Source organism: Equus przewalskii, chromosome 32 (assembly GCF_037783145.1).
Source record: "Equus przewalskii isolate Varuska chromosome 32, EquPr2, whole genome shotgun sequence".
Taxonomy (NCBI): Eukaryota; Metazoa; Chordata; class Mammalia; order Perissodactyla; family Equidae; genus Equus; species Equus przewalskii.
Window position 1 is genome coordinate 14,614,737 of NC_091862.1, and position 22,026 is coordinate 14,636,762.

The following is a 22,026-nucleotide window of genomic DNA, read 5'->3' on the forward strand; positions in this document are numbered from 1 at the left end:
GTTATATACAGCACTGATGCACATAGTGCAGATGGTAGTGGCAGCTTATAATTCTGTTTTGACTGCCTAAAATGTTCAAGGGAAATAGGGAGAAAGGTTAGTAGTTGAAAAATTAAATGTGGGGAAAGAAGTTGGAAGTTTGGGGAAACAGGAAAAGGTAGGAAATTTGTTTAGGAAAGCAGGAGAGTGTACTGATTAGAGAAACAGAATATTCAGGGGCATTTGATGTAGTGATCATGGCTGCAAAGACCAGTTAGCATGCTTGAGTTTTTCTCCAGCCACGTTCAGCAGTATGAGTGCATACACAAACCAGACAGAATTGAATTTAGCAAGGTATGTGGTTTAGCCAAGTGAGTAGGGCAAAGTGAAAGGAAAGATAGTTGAGGATAAGTGCAACGAGGTGAATATAAAGATTAAACATGAAATTGAAACCTGTTTAAGAGGAATGAATATAAAAGGGATGATGGACAATGAAAAAAAGTGGTAGGGTCAACAGTCACTGGCCTGCCACACATGGTTAACGTAGGTTATGCAGTATATAAGGGTACCCCTTCTAAGTGGGTGCCATTCATATTTGAAATTTATCATTTGTATATCTATTATAATAACTTTCTGGCAGGTGGCACTCAAGTGTCTTGTTTTATCAAAAATGGTCTATTATAACAGTTTCTAAAAGACGGAATTGAAGAGTCTTGAAGAACAGCTCCCTGTGTAATTCAAAGGCACCATAAGGGCTGGCGGTGGCCCTGCTAATGGATATAAGGTCCTATTCAGTTGAGGGATTATTGGAATTGGAGCACTGGAAGGAGGGGGCTGGAAACAAAAGAGGTGGTGGTCAGACAATGGAGTGTTAACAATTGAGATGATTATTACCAAATAATTGTCATTATTGTTAATGACAAGGTCAAGACTATGATCATGGGAGTGGATGGCTAACGCAGAGGAGGGACAATGATAGCCCCTGGAGGAACCGTGGGGAGAAAGTAACGAGAAAATTATACTGGGGAATTAAGAATATCTTAAAATTCATCATTAACGGTAAATATTTTGTGTTCTTTTTTAAAATAGTTGTAAAATCCTAACTTTTAAAAATTTTAAAGCAATATCAATATGAGAGTTAAAATAGACTAAAAGGACTCAACATTTTAAACTGGAATTTCTGCGAGTTTTAATTTAAATCAATATTTGCATTATCCTGTTCACCCCAAGTCTATGTTTGTACTGAACACTGTTGGTTGGCAAATAGCCTTCATTCACAACCTGTTCTATCCTGTCTCCTGTATTTTAGGGGCTGGAAGTCTGGGCGTTACATTTTTCAGGCTCCCCTTCCTGCTGGGCTTGGGTGAAATTTTCATCCTGCCAAAGCTCTTACATTAGATTTGGAGGCAAAGGGAACACCGAGAAATTTCCCCTCCAGCAGCAATGGCGGCCAATCTACAGTGGCTGGCTGAAGGCATGCTCCATCACCAGGACAAGCCTCAGAGCAGAGACAGTGATATGGCTGGCCTTTTCCTGCAGCATCTTGACCTCTGGGTGGCAGCAGCAGGTTGCTGAGTTCTGGATTGCACCTGCAACGGTGTTACCTGGAACTAAAGGAACCCACACTAATGGCCACTTCTGTAGCCTTACTAACAACTTTTAGGCACGTAAATCCCTACGTTAAATCCTCAGGTTGTTTTGATTTTTCTTTAATGAATCCTGACTGACACAATATTTCATGCCAAGACTTGCTCCAGGCCTTCAAAGACAGGAATCTCAAATTGGTTAGTTGACCTGCTTGGGTTTGCATACCGTGATGATCTGATTCCAATGTCAAATAGAATTCTAAGGAGACATGAATGGCAGTTACTTAAATTACCACCTAAGGCTGCCTAAAATTACGGGCCTCTTGAAGACAGGAATTTAGGAGACCAAGTTGGCTACTGCCGCGGAATAGAAAAGAGAACCGGAGGAACTAGGGTGTGTGTCGGCCACTTTTGACTGCAACGGAGACCACAAAGAAAGAACATGACAAGCTCAGGAATATTATAGTCTTGGAGGAAGGCATTATCAGAGACCCAGAGAGCTTCTAGAACTTTCAGTCTTGCAGCCACATTGTTGATGTAGCCAAAAGTCAGGCCAAAGATCTGTTGCTGCAGGTTGCAAATGTACAATGCAAGATGAATTCAAAGCCTTGCTAGGCCTCTGATGTGAAAGTTAAGGCCTTTATTGAAAAGAGTGGGCCCTGGGAACTGGGAAAGTGGTATTCTGGAGGATTTGGGTAAATCTTAGTACTTGGAACCCCAAATCCTCCTGAGCAAACCCTGTCTGTCCTTCCTCCTTGTTAGCAGACTGTAATGGCTCCTCCAGAAGCAATTACCTAGTAAGCGGCTGTCAAATTCTTAAAACCCAACCAGACCATTACTGATGACATCAAGACCTTGACTGATATAAAAGTCCTTTTATCTTTAAAAAGTGAGCAAATGATTTTGTTTAGTTTTCTTGCACTGTGCATAGAAGTTTTTTTCCTTTTTATTACTTTATTGAGATCATGTTGGTTTATAACATTGCGTAAATTTCAGGTGTACATCATTATAGTTCAGCTTCTGTATAGACTATATCATGTTCACCACCAAAAGTCTAGTTTCCATCTGTCACCAAACATATGTGCCCCTTTACCCCTTTCACACTCCCCTTATCCTCTTCCTCTCTGGTAACTACCAATCTGCTCTCCTTATCTATGTGTCTGTTTGTTTATCTTCCACATATGAGTGAAATCATATGATACTCACCTTTGTCTGTTTGACTTATTTTGCTCAGTATAATACCCTCAAGGCCCATCCATGTTGTCACAAATGGCACGATTTCATCTTTCTTATGGCTGAGTAGTGTTCCATTGTATATTTTTACCACATCTCCTTTACCCATTCATCTGTTGATGGACACCTGGGTTGCTTCAAAGTCTTGGCTAAAAATTTGTTTGGAAAAGGCTTGAGACTAAGGGAGGGAGGTGGAAGAAGAGACCCACTTGTGGAGTTGCACATGTGCTCCCACCAGTAAAGATGCCCCACTGGTAAGAACTTGGGGCTGATTTTTTTGATCAATCAACAGCCTATTTTAATGATGGCAAATTTTTGCCTTAGTATTAACACAATTACATAAAAGAGAAATGATAGAAAAAGAAATAATGATTTGCTGATTTCAGATGGCTCTTCTTTTGTAACTATATTGAACACAATGATGCAGGCATTGGGATAAAGCTGAACTTAAACACATGTGCAATATTTTGCTGTTCTTTGGCATGTCCTATTAATGCAGAGAGGAGATATTGGCAGCCCAGCCGCCAACATGTATGAGAACAGGATTCCATATAAACTGGAAGAGCATGAAGAGAAGACTGATGAGGAGGATAGGCCTTCGCTTGGTGGAAGAGGGAATCGGTTTGCTACCCTGGCCACTGTCTCTCAGCCCGTGCTGGCCCCATGATTACATTTTGCTGCTCTCAGGAGCTGGCGTCTGGACCCAATCAGCCTGTTGCAAAGTGAAGTAGAGACCGATTGCTTCCCTTTATTTGCCAACTTCAGAAACATCCAGAATAATCATAAACATAACTATAACTATAATAATGGTGTTGATTATATTACATTTATTGACCACATGCCAAGCACTGGCAAGGACGAAGTGCTTTCCAAGCATTAGCTCATTTAGTGCCACAACAGCCCTATGAATGAGATAGATTGTTACAATTCTGAATTATAGGTTTTTAAAATCTGAATTTGTGAGAGGTTAAATTACTGGCTAAGAATCACACTGGTAGTTAATGATGGAGCTGGGACTCAGACCTGGTCTTTCTTACTTCAAAATCCAAAACTTTAACCACTATACTATTCTGACTTCCTTTTGCCCCACATGGCCTTATGTCCTGTGTGTGTTAGCTATTAAATGTCCCTGATACCCATCTGCTTTTTCCACCACCATCACTCTAATAATGAATGCTGTCATGTATCTAAAGGATTATTGTAGCAGCTTCCTAACTAATCTACCTTGACCTATTTTGGCCCCACTTCTAATCTGATTTCCACATTATAGCCAAAGGGAAAACTTCAAACACATATCTCATTATGTCGCACCACCTACAGAAAACACTTTAATGTCTTCATGTGAAGACTCATCTCCTTAGGTTGGTTTTTAAGGCCCATACAATGTGCCCTTCACTTTGTTTTGGGCCTCACTGGGCCCATTGTTCATGGACGCTCCTGTCCCCTCCCTTGCTTTCTCTTTTGCAGCCGTGTTGGTATTCCTCAGATCTTCAAATGCATCATGCACTTTTCTTCCACTGGGCCTTTGCACGTGCTGTTCCATCTTTCTGGAGTGCTCTTTCAGATACCCACCGTACCCCTCATTCACCTCATTAGTGCCACCCTTCCTGCAGGTCACAGTTCAAATGTCACATCCTTAGCAAAGTCTTTCTGATCCCTAAACTAAAAAAAAAAATTCCCTTCAATGAAAGCTCTCACAGTAACATTTGTCTTCTCCTGGGGGTTGAGGTTTTATAATCATTTGTGTGCTTCTTGGACAGATGTCCGCCTTCCTGGTCACACTGTCAGTTCTGTGACGGTGGGAGCCAGGTCCGGTTTTGCTTACCTCCATAGCCCCAATGCTTAGGATGTTATGTGGTACATGGTAGGTGTTCACACAATAGTTGTCGAATAAATGGAGCTACAACACACTTCCCCCGGGTGGATGAAAAAGAGAAGCCTTTTCAAAAGTCTATAGTGTGCTTAGTCTTTTTGTGGAGGATAAAGCTGAGCTGAGAATGGAAGTTCAGCTCATCAGGCAGCCAATGCCGGCCGGCCAGCGCTAGGCTCCCGCCTGTCCGAGCTGGAGAACAGCAGCTAGGTCTGGTTAAGGAGCTTCAGTTGGTGGGAGCAAGGTTTCAGGCACACAAGTGGCTCATTTCTCAAGTAAGGCAACCTCAGGAAGCAACTGCCTAACACATAGAGCACCGAGTTCGTAGAATTTCTTCTACCCCATCCTCAACTGCCTTCAGGGTGAGTTGGTTAAATGAAGGTAGAGATTGAGAGGAAGAATTGAGTCCAATCCTCTTTTCCCAAGTAGCAGGCTTGGAAGTTTGGATCTCCGTCTGGTGGCCACCCGGGCAGACTCTGTTACCTGGAATGACTAGGCTCTACCAGGTTATTTCCAGAAGGAGCTCTGGGCCTCCATAGTGAGTGTAGCCCTCATTGGGCATACGAGGCAGTAGCAGGATACTCATTGAAGGAGATCCCAAACACTACTCTCTACAGGCCCAACTTCCAGGGGTAACGAGTTCTGCAATTAGAGATTTATTCTTTGGTCTCTAAAAATGGTAAACCCAGGAAAGATAACAAATCAGATTAGTTTATGAGACTTTTTTTTCCCCTGAGGAGGATTAGCCCTGAGCCAACATCTGTGCCAATGGCTGACAAGTGGTGTAGGTCCACGCCAGGGATCCAAACCCGGAACTCCTGCTGAAACAGATAGTGCGCCAAAATTACCCATTAGGCCTAGGGCCAGCTCCCAGATATTATTATTTTGATGGGATCCAGAAGAAGGAGAACTTGAAGAAAATGCAAAACTAAATAGTGGAGTGTTGGCAGCTAGTGAGGGAACAGCAGGAGGCAAAGAGAAACTTCATCCACTTTATAAGCCAGCGAGTCTTTCCATTTAGCAAATTTAGAGAATAGAAATCCGTTTTGTTCAGATTGAAAATTCAAGGGGGTAATCATTTCTAAGATTCTTGCAACATCGCTTCGATTATTTGAGCTGCCATAATCCAGTTGGACTTAGGCTTCATTGTTGGTGAAGAGAGATTATGTTTGACTTTGCCTGGAAACCATAAAACCACAACAAAATAAATTCTCCCCAGTGCTACCAGGCAACACCGGGACGTCCTCTCCACGGTAAGGACTTGTGATAAGAGGCTCACTCGAATGGCTCCGCAGTGTGCAGCGTGCATATGGTGCATCCCAGGAGTCTGAAGGCGGTGCTTCAGCATCATCTTAATGAATAATCAAGAATAAACCCCATTACGATGTCAAGTGCCTTCTCAGAAACTCTAAGCTTTATAAACAGCAGTAGCAAAAACCTGTGAGTCTGACCAGTCTCCCTAAAATTATTTGCTACTGATTTGACAGCCAAAAGGTCAGCTGTTATGATCTTTTCGAAAGTTGATTTCAAAGGAGCCGGCAGAATGTCCTCGCTGAACTGCATCACTTCCTTCCTGGGACCATCAAGGGACCTCCCCAGCCTTTCAAGATAGGTTCTGCTCAGAAAGGTCAGTCGGGCAGTGGAAACCCTGGGCAAAAGTTAACAGCTAGCGCAGTGCATCGCCTTCCCAGCGCTTTCGGCCATTTCTTTCCCTCCTCGACCCCAGAGAGGTGGACTCCCGTGGGAAGGCTCGCCAAGACAGGGGGTCACAGCACGGCTTTGCAGCCTCGGAGAGACACCAGAGGCCGTGCATCTCCAGGAGGTAGGGGAAGCCTGCGAGAAAGCCCCCAGGCCCCCAGCTCTTCCAGGGACCAGGTCATCCTGGAGCCCGGCGCGGGGCGCGGGGCGCGGTGCCGGGGAGGGGTGTGGCGGCGGAGGGTTAGCGCTGGGACTCTGCCCGGGGGCTGACCCCGCCTCGCCTACCTTCCCCTCCGAAAAAAGCATTAGTGCAGGGGGCGGGGGAGAGTGCGGGGAGGCCTAAAACCCCAGGGTGCAGCCAGGAGGAGGACCCGATTGCAGAGGGAGGGCAGAGCCGCCTAGCAGCTGGGCGCAGGAGTGAGTGAGGGAGTGTGCGAGCGTGCCCGGGGGAGCGCGGCTGCGGATCCGCCGCCGGCCCGGCGTGTTGTACTCCGTAACCAGGGCGGCCGGCTCCCCGCAGCCCTGCCACCGCGCCGAGCTCCCGGGGACCGTGGCCGGCCGAGAGCCGCGCACACCCGCGACCGGTGGCACCCTTGCTTCGCTGCCCTGAACCTGAACGAACCCAAGAGGGAGAGAAGGTAATAGGAAAGGGGGGCGGGGGGAAGAGGGAGAGGAAGAGAGAGAGAGAGAGAGAATGAATATGGGTGCAAGCCGAGCAAATTGCAGACAAATTGTAAGCAAGTTTGTACTTGCATGCTCCGGTTGTGCGTGCTTAATGGGAGAGAGAGGACGGTGGTGGTGGTGGTGATGTGTGTACGTGTCTGACACTCCTGGATGAGGAGATAAGGAGGTGGGGAGCGTCCTCCTTGCATTTTGTACGTAGAAATCACTATTAATATCCCCATCCCCGAGTTGTCATTTCCGCTTATGGCACATCTCTTGGACTCCAGTGATGCAGAAGCAAAAGGCAGTCACCCTGTTATTGTGGTGGTCGGTACTGTAGCTACTATCAGCTGGGAGATGTAGGGCGTAGAACAAATTCTGGGAGCCTCCCTTCCTCCACCTCTGACTATTTTAGGAAGGGCTGGGGGAGGGGAACAGGGTAGCACAGCCCAGGGCTTGTAGACGAACGGAGGCCGGGGCTTCAGACTCTACTCCGCTGTCACCGTGCAGTTGCTTCCAGGCTGAGCCTACGCTAGAGGGCAAGATAACTTTCATCTGCTCTCCAGAAAGACACGTTTCAGACAGAGATTTTGCACTGCAGCCGGAGCAGTTCTGTGAAATGGTGGCTCACAAGGCGCCAGGTGCAAGGCAAAGGGCAGGAAAATAGTGCAAAATAAAGCAGCTATCAGCCTCAAAGCCAAGAAAGCCCATTGGGAAATGGGGTTCCGTGTGCTGCCTGGGATAATAGAGCTTGGAGGATGCAAGTTCAGGCCCTCTCTGTAAACAGAGTTGGGTCCAGCCCAGGGAGAAACTACTGCAGCTGTGTATCAGTGTTAGCATCCTGGAATGTTCATTTCTGAGCTTTTCAGTTGGGGTGGAAAACCTGTATGTGTCTAGAATTTTTCTGTGAATGTTAAGAAAGTTCAAAATGAATTATTTTTCTCTTTTTGAGTGTCTCTCTGTTTTTGTCTTCATCTGAGAGGCACTTTCCTAAGCATTTGTATACAAGCCGGACCTATGCAAGAGAAATTGGAATACTTTTCAATTAAGGGAAGGTTATTAGTATGACCCCCATCTGATTTAGTCCTGAGTCATGAAGATTGTTGAAGGACTTTCTATTCCCCGTGGTGAAAAGGATTAATATGGATAAAAACTTCCTGACATCACCACACAGTGTAATAAAACACATCTCTTTTTCTTGGGTTTTTGAATCTGTTCATTACTTTGTGGCAAATTTAGAATAAAATGTGCCCGATCAATGCTAATTTAATATGTTTCGTGCTCAAGATGAAAGCATATCTTCAGACTGACTCAGATAACAATATTGCTAGCCCTTGCAAATATTTGCTCAGCTTTTACGTTAAAGTCTCATTTTTATCTTTCCTAATGATTTTTCACAAACTGGTTTATTTCTGTCCTCATTGTCCCCATAGAAGGATTCTTTTCACTTGATTCCTTCTTGCAAAGGAGTAGGTATTGGGACAAGGTAGTTTACCATTTTAAAATTTTCGAGAATTGCTTAGACTAGGACCAGCTCTCTGATAATTACGCAGCACACACAGCTCCTCGGAAGTGAAAGGAGGTGTAACTGAAACAGGATGTAAGAAGCCCATGGCTGGGCAAGGTCTGTAGCATTTTCTTGGGTGGCTTCAGCTCTCAATACTGCAGCCACACCCTGTGGTCTGAATGTGACAGGCTCTCAGGACCCAAGCAAGACTCCCCTGTGAAGAAATCTGCATTTCCCCATCTCTTAAATCTGTTAAATGCGTCCTTCCTTGTGGTCTTATCCAATGAGAACTAATGTTTGGCAAGGAGTGCAGCATATACTATAGCAAAGTAGGGGAGGAAGGCAGCAGATATCTGTGGGCATGGCTTGTATGCCAAGCTTACCCAAAAAAGTTGAATCATCTTCATATCTTTTATGCTGATCAGCTGTGTACTTTGTCTTTTGATGACTTCTCAAATTTTTGGTCTTCCCGGGAAAGGACCAATTCTTCTTATGCTATATAATTCATAACAGTAAATAATTACCAGCACCATTTGCTGATAGCCCATACACATACATTAGTAATGTATTTGTATTAACTCTGGGATGGCCCCCTTCTTCCCTACTCGTTAGCCATCTTAACGTTTATTAATTAGTACCATTACTAACGGGTGGATAGTGAAAAACAATAATTAAATGTAAAATTAGATGCTTCTGTGACTCATTCCAGTAAAGGACTTCGATAGAAGGGGAGTTGAAATGTATTCATTAGCTTTTCAATTTGCATTTAACAGTGGATTTTAATAGGAGTGCTATTCTCGAACATATTTAGACATCTAATTAAGTAATATTCATACTTCATACTTCTGTGACTCTGTTTATGGTTTATGGCCTCAGGTCATCTTTCTCAGTTAGAAAGGAGCCATATCATCTCTGGATTTTCCAGGGTTTGGACTATTCTACTGTAGTTTCCTAATACCTAAAAATTTAGTTCCATTGCTTTAAGATGTATTCTTATGGCCTCCTAGCGTTTTTCTTAATGTATTCCTTTTTAGCAGCACAAATGAGACACTGCTTTAGAAGCCAGTTGTTCACTCTGCTTAGAGGCTGGGAAAGTCGAATTGTGATGAGTCACTACTGTGCTTTTCACAGGTGTCGGTGTTAAGAAGAGTGCATTGTTCAGACAGGAGAATCCCAGAGCAGAGAGTCTAAATTCCCTCTGCATCCTGCTCGATAAACGCAGCAGATGCTTACTGATTGGGTGTTCTGTGTGCTCCCACAGTACTCTGGATTTCTCCATCACAATACTCAACCTACTTTGCTGCAATATTATCTATATCGTCTTCCCCTCTGGTACCTGAGCTCTAAGAGGGGCTTATCTGTCTTGTTCACTGCTATTTACTCAGGACCATTGTCCTTTACAAATGGTTTCTCAATACATTTGCTGTATGAAATAATAAATACAGGAATCTTACCTCTCTGCTAGGTGTGGTGGATATAATCAGTTCCATTGTCATCTTAGTTCCTTCCCCTGGAAGGATTGGGAGATGGTGTGGGATCTATTAATTGGTACACAACCCATCAATGTCTACCTAGCTCTCCCTTTCCATCCCAATACTGGTTGCACCCTCACCCTCTCTTCCTCCCCTCCCCCCCCCAATATCCTGCCCCTATTTAAAAACTCTTAATTACCCTGAGAATAGTGAGCTCACTGATGGTGCTAGATCTTCTTCTCATGCTCTGGTTCTGCAGGTCAAGCCCACAACCAGAACACTGGTAAGTAATCATTCAGTTCAAGGAGTGAATTTCAACATCTCGTGACCTTGTACCAGTAGTCATTTGAGTGATCACTTATGCTGCCTTGGTGTTGGAACTGGAGAGCACACTTGAGAGCATCTCTCCATTCTAGACTCATCTCTCTGATTTCAGATGGAGAAACCGAGGCCAAGGGAAGGAAAATGGAAACCAGTTATTGGCTGAAATTCTACTATATGCCAAACAGTCTTCTAGGAACAGTATATATGGATCTTTTTAAATTTAATTAAATTAAACCTAATTTAGCATTAACAAAATTTCACTTTTCTTAAGATCACATGGACAGTAAGAGACAGAATTAAGACTCAGCTCCATGTCTTTCTTAGTCCATAGTGCTTACATTTCCCACTACTACACTCCCTGTGACAGGCAGTTGTTGAGGACCTCCATGCACGAAACCAGCTCAAAATCACCCAACTAGTGGAACAAGACTAAGTCTAGAACTCATATCTTCTAATTCCCAGTCTCCTTTGATTATCTTTGTTTTATTAATTTGAATTTTCTTATCAAATCTTGTTTTCCTTTAAGTTAAAGTATCAGTAAAAAGCAAGAACATGGTAATTCACAAAAGAGGAAATATGTGTATACATGAATGATGAAAGCAAAATATTTTATCTTATGTCTAAAAAGGGAAGGATATTGCATCAACTTCTTTTGCATTGGGGAGGAAGGGGTTTTCTGGGGGTTGTTTTGTAGAGGTAAAGTATTATGAACTTGATTCAATAAAACAAAAATATGTACTGAGGCTAGGATGTGCTCAGGGATATACTTGGTATCAATGAGTGGGGTGTCAAAACAATGAGTAATAGTCTCTATATCTGAAAAACGTTCAAAGTCTAGTTAGAGATAAAACAGACAATGGTGATGAATCTAAGACAAATCATATTTGCAATAGCATGGGTTGTTAGCACTGGAGGAATTGAAGGAAAATCATGCTAAATGTGTGCAGGTGTGTTTAGAGAGGGCTTCAAGCACAGTGCGGGTCCTGGGCTGGGTATTTAGTACCTTTATTGTAATCCTTTGGATTTGTTCAGCTATAAGTGTCCTGCGGAGGGGTGATGTGAAGGGATAATTAAGAAATTGTTCAGCAAGGATATGAGGTATGAACTGAAGAGTATTGGGCAGAGTATTGGGCAGTAAAACCTGCATAGCTCCTCTCTTGCTGAGCTCAGTTGAGGGCACCATGACCCACAGAACCTCAAGTCAGAATCGTGAGAGTCATCCAAGATACTCTGACTACCCCACCTCCCATTTCCTATCTCCCCTTCCCGAGCAGTCACCAAGTCTTACACAATTTGCCTCTTAAAGATTTTTCAGATGTTACCCTTCAATCACTGTCGTATTTCAATCTCCCATCGTCTTCCACCTGTTCTCTTAAGATACCTTCCTAACAGATCTTCTTGGATCTCCTGGTCTTGTCTCCCTCAAATATACCCTTAAACATGTTGCTAGAATAATCTGAATTATACCTGGTCACCTCCAGCTTAAATCCCTCAGTGGTTTCCTGTTGCCTCCTAGAGAAGCAGGACCAAGCTTCTGAGCATAGCACCTAGGACCCTAACCAACTAGCCATTATCTCCTTCTCCATCCTCAGCTCCAGAATGTCACCGGGTAGAGTCCTTCACTATCTAACTCTTGGTAGTTCCACATAGAATCATGTTGTTTCTCATGTCCATGCCTTTGCTCAAGCTACTCCTTCTTCATGGAATGCATCTTTCATATTTTTCACCTGACTAACTCTAACTCATTTCCAAGACTCAGTTCAGGGGTTCACTCCCTCCCAGGACACTCTTCAGAACCTCCAGATTGGGTTAGTGCCCATTCTTTGTATCATTCGTGTCTATATTTGCACTTACCTGTGGTATTGTTATATTATCTTTTCTACATTGTATCTCCCACTATGTTCTAAGCTCCTCAAAAAATAGGTTATGCGTCATATTCATCTCAGTTCCCCCAGGATGAGCTCTGACGCTCAGAATGCATTAGTTAATGCTGTGGAAGTAAGCCTGGATACCCAGGTTGAAGTTGGACACAAGCAGAGAAATATTGAGTTTAATGTGGTATCAAAAGAGAGAAAGAGGGAGAAAGGGTGAGAGAGAGAGACAGCGAGCTATTTCAGGATTAATCTATTGCATAACATGAATGTGAACTAGAAGAGGGTAGAAGCATGGTGATCTGCAATGCAATGACTTTCAGAAATCCATTTTAATCCCATAATTCTTGATTGATGGTAGGGACCATATCTTAATCATCTATGAACTCCAGTGCTGAGCAGGGCATGGCATCAAGTAGCTGAATTAAAATGGATTTCTTCCCTCATCTTTATTTAATATATACGTAGATAGCTAGATAGCTAGACTTTAGAAAGTTATTTTCTTACATTTGGAGAACCTAGCTTTCTAACAGTTTAGGGGGGCCATTTGTAAGATCCCTCAGGCACTTCTCACTGCCTATTAGTCTTCAGATTAAGGTAGCTTTTGTATGTGGGTAGGTGGAATGTTTTCCCCTAGGAGATGGAGCCTGCTAATGGGCACACAATTCCAGCAGGGCTGTAGGCCTGATACATGACAGGCCAGCCATAAGTAATTATTTGTCCTCTAAGAATCCCTTGGAGAGCCAGCCGCTGAGATGTCCCTCTATCCCAGAAGCTGCCACGTATTGGGTCCTATTTCTAGTAAATATCCTTTCAAGTAGCCAAGAGAAGTCTATCTCTACCTTCTTACCAATTAATGCTCTTTACTGCACCACTGTGCCCTAACTGGCTCAGTGACCCCGACACCCTTTCTTGCCCCAGTAGATCTTTCTTTTTTCTTTTTTGAGGAAGATTATCCCTGAGCTAACATCTGCCACCCAATCCTCCTCTTTTTGCTGAGGAATACTGGCCCTGAGTTAACATCTCTGCCCATCTTCCTTTACTTTATATGTGGACGCCTGCCACAGTGTGGCTTGACAAGCAGTGCATATGTGTGCACACAGGATCTGAACTGGAGAACCCTGGGCGGCCGAACCGGAACGTGTGAACTTAATCACTGCACCACCAGGCTGACCCCTCAGTAGATCCTTTTGATCTTTTTTCACACAGGGCAGCCGGAGTGTGCTGTCTTTTGCATCCTTTTTGAGATGGTAGTCTAGGAAAGATATTCTCAGCTTTGCATCTGTACGTTCTAACCAGACACCAGTATATCCTAGTATTAACAATGCAATTCTTAAAGTCAACTGTAATTTGTAATTACACTCTATTACTTGACCAATCTTTCATAAATAATACTGTTTTTATGACCGTACATTCGGAGGATGATGTAATTTTTCATGGCACTCGTAGATTCCTCTTATTTTCCTTTCTGCAGGTGGACCATCCCATATGTTTGTGCTGTCTTTTCTTTTCAGTTTTGTTTTTCCCATCCTCGTCCATCCCATTCGTTTTCTTCAGCTTCATCATCATAACCCAGAAATGAGTGTGAATTGTAATAGAGCATCATTCTCATATAGACCTCCTCACTTTGACCCCTAGTTTAAGTTTCTTTCTCTGGGTACATTTTTGGCCCTCTTCTTGTTTCTGCCATTGATTGCCTTATTCAATGCAAGACCTTCTCTTTAGCTATCCCTGGGGTTAGGAAATCCTTGTTCAAACTACCTGTCTCAATGTCAAGATTTCATCACTACTCCCTCCCTCTTTTACCTCCTCCAGACCAGACTGATGAATTAAACTTGACTAAAGCAGAGAATTCAGGAAGGGGCTAGCAAGAGACTGTCTTCTCTGCTTAACATACCCCTACTCCAGCCTTACAACTTAAGTCTTTCTGTATGGGGAGGAAAAAAGCTAAATCAGACCCATTTTGACTTCTAAAAGAGTATTTGAAACTCAAATTTTTAGAATGAAATAGTTTTACATTTATACATGTTTAATTCATCAAATTATTTAAGACCTAAGATTTGATCTGATTCCTGAAAAGTGTACAAACAAAATAAAGCAAAATATTGCACAGTTTGTGTGCCTAGCAGAGTAAAACAGCATAGCTAAGAGAACCGGTGGCTATTGGGAAATAGAATTCAGTGTTTTGAGTACAAGTATTTTCACTTTCATAAATCAATGAAAAAAGTTTGTAGTTTAAAAAGACACCATGAAGTAAAGTGAACATTTCTTTTTGGCAGCCAATTTTATTGCACATGTCGTGAGTATGTATTTATTTTATCAAATATAAGAATTCCTAGTATTTGCCTACTACTTTATAGTTCATAAGTAATTTTACAGTAGTGATTTCACTTGGCAATGAATCATCTAAACAAATTGAATAAACATGGTTCTCCTTTTAGTACTAGGGTGACCTATGTAGATTTAAAAATAAATATATTGTACTTTTTCTATTTGTTTTTCAGGTTCCTCAGGTCATTTAAGAGGATAGTCAAAGAAAAGAAGAAAATAAGTGGCTCAATCTTTGGGAACGCTGACTCCGTGCTGACTGTTGCAAGTGCCTGGGATTCATTTACGACTCCGTAGACCTAGGGAAGTTCAAGTATGTTTTCCGGAGTGGCTAGTGCTGCACTGCCCTAAGTGAAGAGTCTCTGGTGCTGGTTTCCTGTGACAGGAGGGACCATGGCATCCGCCAGGACGGCCTCACGGTCTCCTCGGGACATTGCCAATGTGATGCAAAGGCTGCAAGGTAAGGGAAGAAAGGTCAGGGTTTGTTTTGTCTTGTTTTTTTATAGGCTTTAAATTTCATGTAATTGGGTCCAGCCTGGTGGCGGAGTGGTTAAGTCTACACACTCTGCTTCAGTGGCCTGAGGTTCGTGGGTTCGGATCTCAGGCATGGACCTAGCACGGCTCTTCAAACCACGCTGTGGCAGCATCCCACATAAAACAGAAGATTGGCACAGATGTTAGCTCAGGGACCATCTTTCTCAAGCAAGAAGAGGAAGATTGGCAAGCAATGTTACCTCAGGGCTGATCTTCTTCACAAAAGAAAAAAAAAAAAGAAAAGAAAAATATTTCAAATACCAACTTACTTCAGAATATTTTCAATTGGCTTACTTTTTTAATTCAGTTTTATGAAACTACAGCAAGGAATAGCAAAATGATGATTTTTATCCCAGTGTTTTCAAACTACTTCATGCTAGTTTAAGATGCTATCTACTTTATGTAGAAAAAAGACAAAGACAAATCTCCTTTTTTGGTTTTGTGTCTGCCTTAGTGTGAAATTAACAGTTATTCAGCGTCTATTGGGAATTTAGAGTCGCTGCCAAACTGTCCTGTCATAACCAATGACAATACAACACGGTGACAGTGCCCCAATAAGGTTATCATGACAATGGTGCACTATACCTGTATGCTATAGTAAAATAAGTAAACTGGTGGTTTACTTATCCTAACTAGAAAGCCCTTAGAGATCCAGAAAGTCTTTACGCAAAATGAGGGCAAAGAGGCCCATTTTGAGGGGTGGAATGACGTGACGAGGTTAATGGTTAGTGACAGCATATGGACTGGAACCACATCCCTCACCAGTGTTCTTTCTCTAACAGCAAACTGTTTTTTAGAAAAGACTTAACAGCGAAATGTTATGGCAGCTCATAGATGAATTCCAAATTGTGAATTTTCTTTAAATATGTATATTCCTTGAACCATAAAAATAATCATCATCTATAGGTAGATGAAAATGTTTCTTCTTTGTCACAATCCCAATGCCAGCTCTTCCGGGCTTCAAATGGATATTTTTAGGATATAAAAATATCTGTACTGGGGCTGGCCAGTGGTATAGTGGTTAAGTTCGCGTGCTCCACTTTGGTGGCCTGGTATTTGTCGGTTTGGATCCCAGGTGTGGACCTACATACTACTTGTCAAGCCATGCTGTGGTGGCATCCCACATATAAAAAAAAAGGAAGATTGGCACAGATGTTAGCTCAGGGACAATCTTCTTCAAGCAAAAAGAGGAAGATTAGCAACAGATCTGAGCTCAGGGACAATTGTCCTCACACACACAAAATCCACATTTAGCAGGGTTTTGCTTTAGTCTTTGTCAAGAGAGCTTAAATATAATGTCATAACTTGGCTTTTTGGTTTTCTAGTATCTCCAGCAAGGGATCATTATGGTTTGTTGTGGTTTTGCACCACAACCATCATATTAACCTGCCACAGCCCCACTACCTTTGATTATAATATATTTGATGGGCATAGCAGGAATTTCCAGTTAAGCACTCTTGACTTTCAAATACAGACCAAACTCTTAAATCTGGATATTCATGGCCCAGAACATGCTCACAGCTATAGAAAATCAGATCAGTGGAACTGGTTTTTTCCTCCATGTCTGACCAGAGACCACCAATTTGAGTAAAGCTTCTGCAGTCGATCTGTCTATGTCTGTCTTTGCTGTTTGCCTGGGCACAAATTCCTGAACCATTTTATGCCTCAGTGACCTCATCCACGGAATGATGGAGAGGAGACCTACGTCTTCCTTACAAAAATGTGAGGACCATAATTAGGTAATAAAGCAGATTTTCTTTTGAGATTATTAAATGTGAAAATTCTGTGGATGAGATATATATTGACAATAAAGGGAAATTGTAAAGAGTAAATTTGGAAGAACTTAATTCAGAATCAGACTATGGTCTGACAGACACTTTGCTCTTTCTTCTTATTTTGGTTTGAATAAATTTTTTTTTAAGGGAGTGGTTGTGGGGGGAGAGAGGGGATACCTCAGTGTTTTATTTTATTATTTTTTATGGTGAAAATATAAGTGGTTTTTCTTGAGAGGTGTGTGGAGGAGGGAACGCATGGGAGCCCCCTGCCCCATCCCTCACTAGGCCTGTGACAGAGGATGTCCTATTCAGCATCTCTGCACTTAGGGACCACACTTACAAATTTGGACAGTCTTACCCTGCTTAGCCCTCTCAGGATTGTTGTCAAGCTTAGTGAGTTATTAGATGAGAGGTGCTCTAAAGACTGTAAATACCATCATACAGTGAGCTGTTCAAATCGTCATGGAAGAAAATTGGATGAGAAGGCACAGGCCTGATAATTTGTTGCACATTTTTCTAGTCATGCAGATTTGGGGAGAAATGTTAATGGTTTTATATATTCTGTGCTGTATAAAACTAGGAATTTTATTACATAAGGAAGTGATTATACTTACTATATTAATTATTTTTCCTTTCTAGTAAAAGAAAGAGTTATAGAATGTCATAAGGGTAGCTGACAAGTTTAGAACAATAAACCTTACAATTCAGAAGGAGATACAGTTCCTGAGCACTAGATATTTATCATTACCTTTCAGTGTCAATTACTTCATATAAATATAGGTTATTAATGGCTACAAAATGTAAAGTCTGCACTGCCGCAAGATGCAACATATCCAGCCTGCATCAGTTGAAGCAAAATGAAATGGCTGGAAGTTAAGGTGATATGGCGGATATGTCTGTTAACATATTGATCTGCTGGGTTAATTCTGCTGATTCCACTGGCTAGGTTCGTGCTTCCTCCTTCATCTCAGTTCTCATTGTGCGTCCTACTGATGCTTTGAGTCCAAACAAGAGAAAACTTCCCTTGGCTGAGGAGACCTGTCTTCTGTCAAGGGTATTTAGTAACTTCTTCTACCTGCTGGAACTCCGAACCATTGACCAAGGTCCTAATAAATGGAGGGCTGGCATTATTCCCCAGATAACTAAGACAAATGAGGGAATTTATTTGAGGTAAGATAAATTTCCATTAACTTAATAGAACCAGAGTTGCCAGTTTCAAAGTTCAAATTCATAAGAACATTCTTCTAGAATCCTCTTTTCTTTGCCAGGAAGGATAATCCAAGTAACTGATGTTTTTCCCCGTCTTGGGTTTTACGGTCTTATCAGATCCATGCATAACTCATAAAAAGCACGTAGCTTTGAATAATGGCAATTTGGCTTTACTCTCTTGCTTATTTAGTTTACAACCATAATTGTTGACTGTTCTTCTGCTTTTTGTTTTTTTTTTCTAGTGCTAGGAAATTAAAGCACACACACAGATTGCTACATAATGTAGCTGCTACTGTAACAGTTCAACATTTCACCTTTGCCAATATTTGTGCTTGTTTGAGCATAGTGTTTTAGGCTGGGATCCTGAATTATGGATGAGCAGACAGACTGCAATGCAGAGTTTCATTTGCTCTTAAGAATAATGAATGTTTCTGTAACTTTCATCAATTTAAATATAACCTTGAAAGCAAATACAGGACAATAGTATAATACAGGGGTATTAAAATTTTAAATGAACATAATTATATATACACTTTCTGCTCTTAGAGGCTAACTAAGGGGATCCATTTAACAGGTGGCTTGTGGAGTCACTTTAGTTTTATAGTCACATCTAAGAAAATAAATGTCTGAACTCCTCAGATTATAAATTTCTTTAAGATAGTGACAGTAGTTTAAGGCTCTTTGTAAATTTCATCATGCTGCTGTGTAACATTTGCTTAAAAAAGATTTGTTGACTGACTTTTATCCAATCCATTTTTTTCATTTGAAGATAATCTGCTAATTTTAGGAATTTTTAAATTAACATACCAGTTTTTGTTATTTTAAGTCAGGGTGGCATTAATGCAATCTTATAGAGCTAGTGGTAAATGCCAGATAAGATTCAGATGGACATGCTAAGGTATATAGAGATCACTTTAATAAAAAAGGAGGATTATTGACTGTAGGGTCAAATTTTGATTTTTAAGCCTTGTGAATAAATTCAGAGAGAAACAAATTAGAAAAGACATAATCATTCTTACTCTTGGAGCTATATCTCTGAAATTTGCTAACTCTTCGGTAAAAAACAACCACGACCAGCCCCTAAAATTGTTATGAGCAACTTTAAACTTTTTTTGGTTCAGCATAATATTTCCTATAAATCCATTGCGCTGTAAAAGAAAACCTCAGACAAACAAAAAAGTTTACTGAAAAGTAGAATATACAACAATAAATAAGCAATGAAGATGTAATTTCTTTCAGTTTAATATCAAATAAGCATTGGGAAAGGAAAAGTTTGCCATCCTGTGGAGATTAGGATTTTTTATAATCATATTGAGAGATTAAGTGCTACGCTTTATTACTCTGACAATGATTCTCCTTATTAAACCACAAAACAGTGTCAAAAATTCATTATTTATAGGCTGATTTAATTTCTTCCTATAATGAATGTTATGTGACAGTACCTGAAATTTAAATACTAAACAAAACTCAGCACAAAACAATGACCATTTATTTATATTTTGGAACATCATAGTTAAATAAATATTTAATGAATAAATGGATAAATCATGACCCTTAAATTAATGAATTGAAGATGAAATTAGTCAAGATATATACGGAAGCAAAGGAAGAAACTAGTTAAATTGAATGCTACTTTATTTGCCCCCTTTTTAAACAATTTTTTGTTTTAATCAAAATTGGTTTTTGACCATAAAATGACTTTAAGGACATATATCCATCCTGAATGGGCAACCATATTGATCTCTCAGATGTGTATGTTGTTTTTGTAAGTGTGATGCTTTAAGCACATTTTTCCTTCCTGAAGGTATATTTCATGTTCATATTACTTTGAAATGCGTTAAAGCATTTACATTATTTCATGCCCTATCCTCCAAGCTTTTCTGTTTGCACAGCCATTTTATCCATGGTGCATTATGGAGAAAGTGCCTGAGGCCTTCAGGTCTTCAAGGGCCTGCAAAAATATTGGCTCTCATATAGAAAAAGAGAAAAGCTAAATAAAAATTAAAAGAGGTTTGCAAATGCTAGAATTATGTTAACTAGTCAAACATAATCAAGTGAATTCAAAAACTATATATGTATAAAATATATTTAATAGGGGGTGTGGGTATACTTTATTGCTCTTGATATAGTGTGTGGCAGGCCTCTAAACAAGAGCATCTAAGGCCTACAAATAAGACTTATAGCGTTTCTACACATTGCTCCCAGATTAGTTCCTTTTACCGTAGCACTTTAATTTTGTTACTCCTGTGATGAAAATCTTCCTTGATTCCTTGACCTCCCTATTAAAGTCCCAACTTCTTGGCTTGGTTTCCATATTCCAACTCCATCTTAACTACCCAGCATTTGTCTCCTCTAGCTCCCTTACCTATCCCTGGGTATCTTCTAAATGACACTATTAGCAATGCTCTTAAGATGTCCTGACCCCTGTCTCCTGCTGGGGTACTTTCGGGAATGAGCTCTGTTGACTGCTCCTAAAACCTGAATTGTCTTCAAGGCCGAAATTAAATACAGCCTCCTCAATGAAGGCTTTATTGTGGATATAATCAGAAATTCTTTCTCCTCTGTCTAAATTCCTTTCGCACTTTATAACAGTCTTAAGGTGATTATCTAGGACTGCTTTGCATGGTACACATATATATGTAATCACCCACTGAGAATAGAAACACCTTGAAGGTAACAGCTGGGTCAAATTCACGTCAGTGCCCTACAAGTTGACTAGCATAGTGCATTTCATAATGTGGATACTTCAAAGTATTTGTGGAGTCAATACAACATGAATTTTTAATATCACATTGATTTTCAATGGTGAAAACAGGGAAACCAGAAGGGAGGTAATTTTGATAAGTCACAAGAGAGATAAGAGTGGCTTGGACTAGATATTAAACAGTGGATGGGGAGAAAAGAGGTAAAAATCTAGATATATTTCGAAAGTAAAGCCAAAATAATTTGCTGATCTATTGGATGTGGTGCATGAGAGAGAATAAGGAAATTTGGCCCCTTCATTTTTCATTTTAAAATGAGCAGAGACAAAAGACTGTTGGGAATAGGACTGAGGAGGAAAATCAAGAGATTTTTGGACATGTTACGTTTTGCATGCCTGGTGGACATCCAAGAAAGAAGTTGAGTATCTGTGACTGTGGAGATCAAGGGAGAAGACGCAGCTGGAGAAAACATTTGGAAATCATAAGCATATAGACAGTATTTAAAGATGTGGGATTGGCTGACACCACCCAGGAAACTAAGACAGATAGAAAAGAGAAGAGATTTGAGAAATAGAGCAACCAGCATGGAGGATGGGGGAAATGAGGAGGGTCCCACATCTGAGACTGAAAAGCTGCAGCCTACGTGGTAAGAAGAAAAAGAGAGAAGGAAGATCTGGAAGCTAAGGGAAGGAAGAGATCAAGGAAAGAGTGATCAATTGTGTTAATGCTATTAACGTTCTCTATATGTTCATGTTTGAATGTTTATAGTACATAAAAAAAACTATGTTTTTTAATATATAAATATCAGGCCTGAGCAGGTACAAGTGCATGTGCATATAGTTTCAAAATTCATTTTTGGAAGAATAAAAGAATGACCCTGTGCATTGCCCGTAGAGAGTTGTAAGGTTCTTGGAAGTTAATTGGATAACAGCAATTCTTTAAGATTTTATTGCATATAATTCTGTACTTTATGTAAAGTCCAATAAGAAATTCATCCTAAGGATAAAATGTCTCTCACTTAGGCTCTAATGAGGTCTCCATTCTTGTGGACCTGGGGGCCTGGCTATGAACTGACAGATGATCTTCATGAGAATGGTGCTCCTGTTGATGCCATTTGGACACTTGTGTGTGACTGTTGCATCTCAGTGCCTTCCTTCCTTGCGTCCCTCCTCCCCTCATAAATCTCCACTTGACCCCCTTGACATTATTTTTCTAGATTCTTTTCACATAAAATTAATGGCATTCCTCTCAGGCTTTGGAGAAAACCTTTACGGA

At 41.1% G+C, this 22,026-nt stretch overlaps 1 protein-coding gene across 2 annotated transcripts in view; it reads left to right on the forward strand.

Annotated features, from left to right (window-relative positions):
• The first annotated feature begins 6,601 nt into the window (after nucleotides 1–6,601).
• Nucleotides 6,602–22,026, forward strand: part of SYNE1 (spectrin repeat containing nuclear envelope protein 1) — a 443,793-nt gene continuing 428,368 nt past the window's right edge. For both annotated transcript variants that reach the window (XM_070603011.1, XM_070603013.1), the window contains exons 1-2: nucleotides 6,602–7,004; nucleotides 14,708–14,991. In XM_070603011.1, the coding sequence (XP_070459112.1) occupies nucleotides 14,925–14,991 (67 nt within the window). In that variant the 5' untranslated portion in view covers nucleotides 6,602–7,004; nucleotides 14,708–14,924. The remainder of the gene's footprint in view (nucleotides 7,005–14,707; nucleotides 14,992–22,026) is intronic.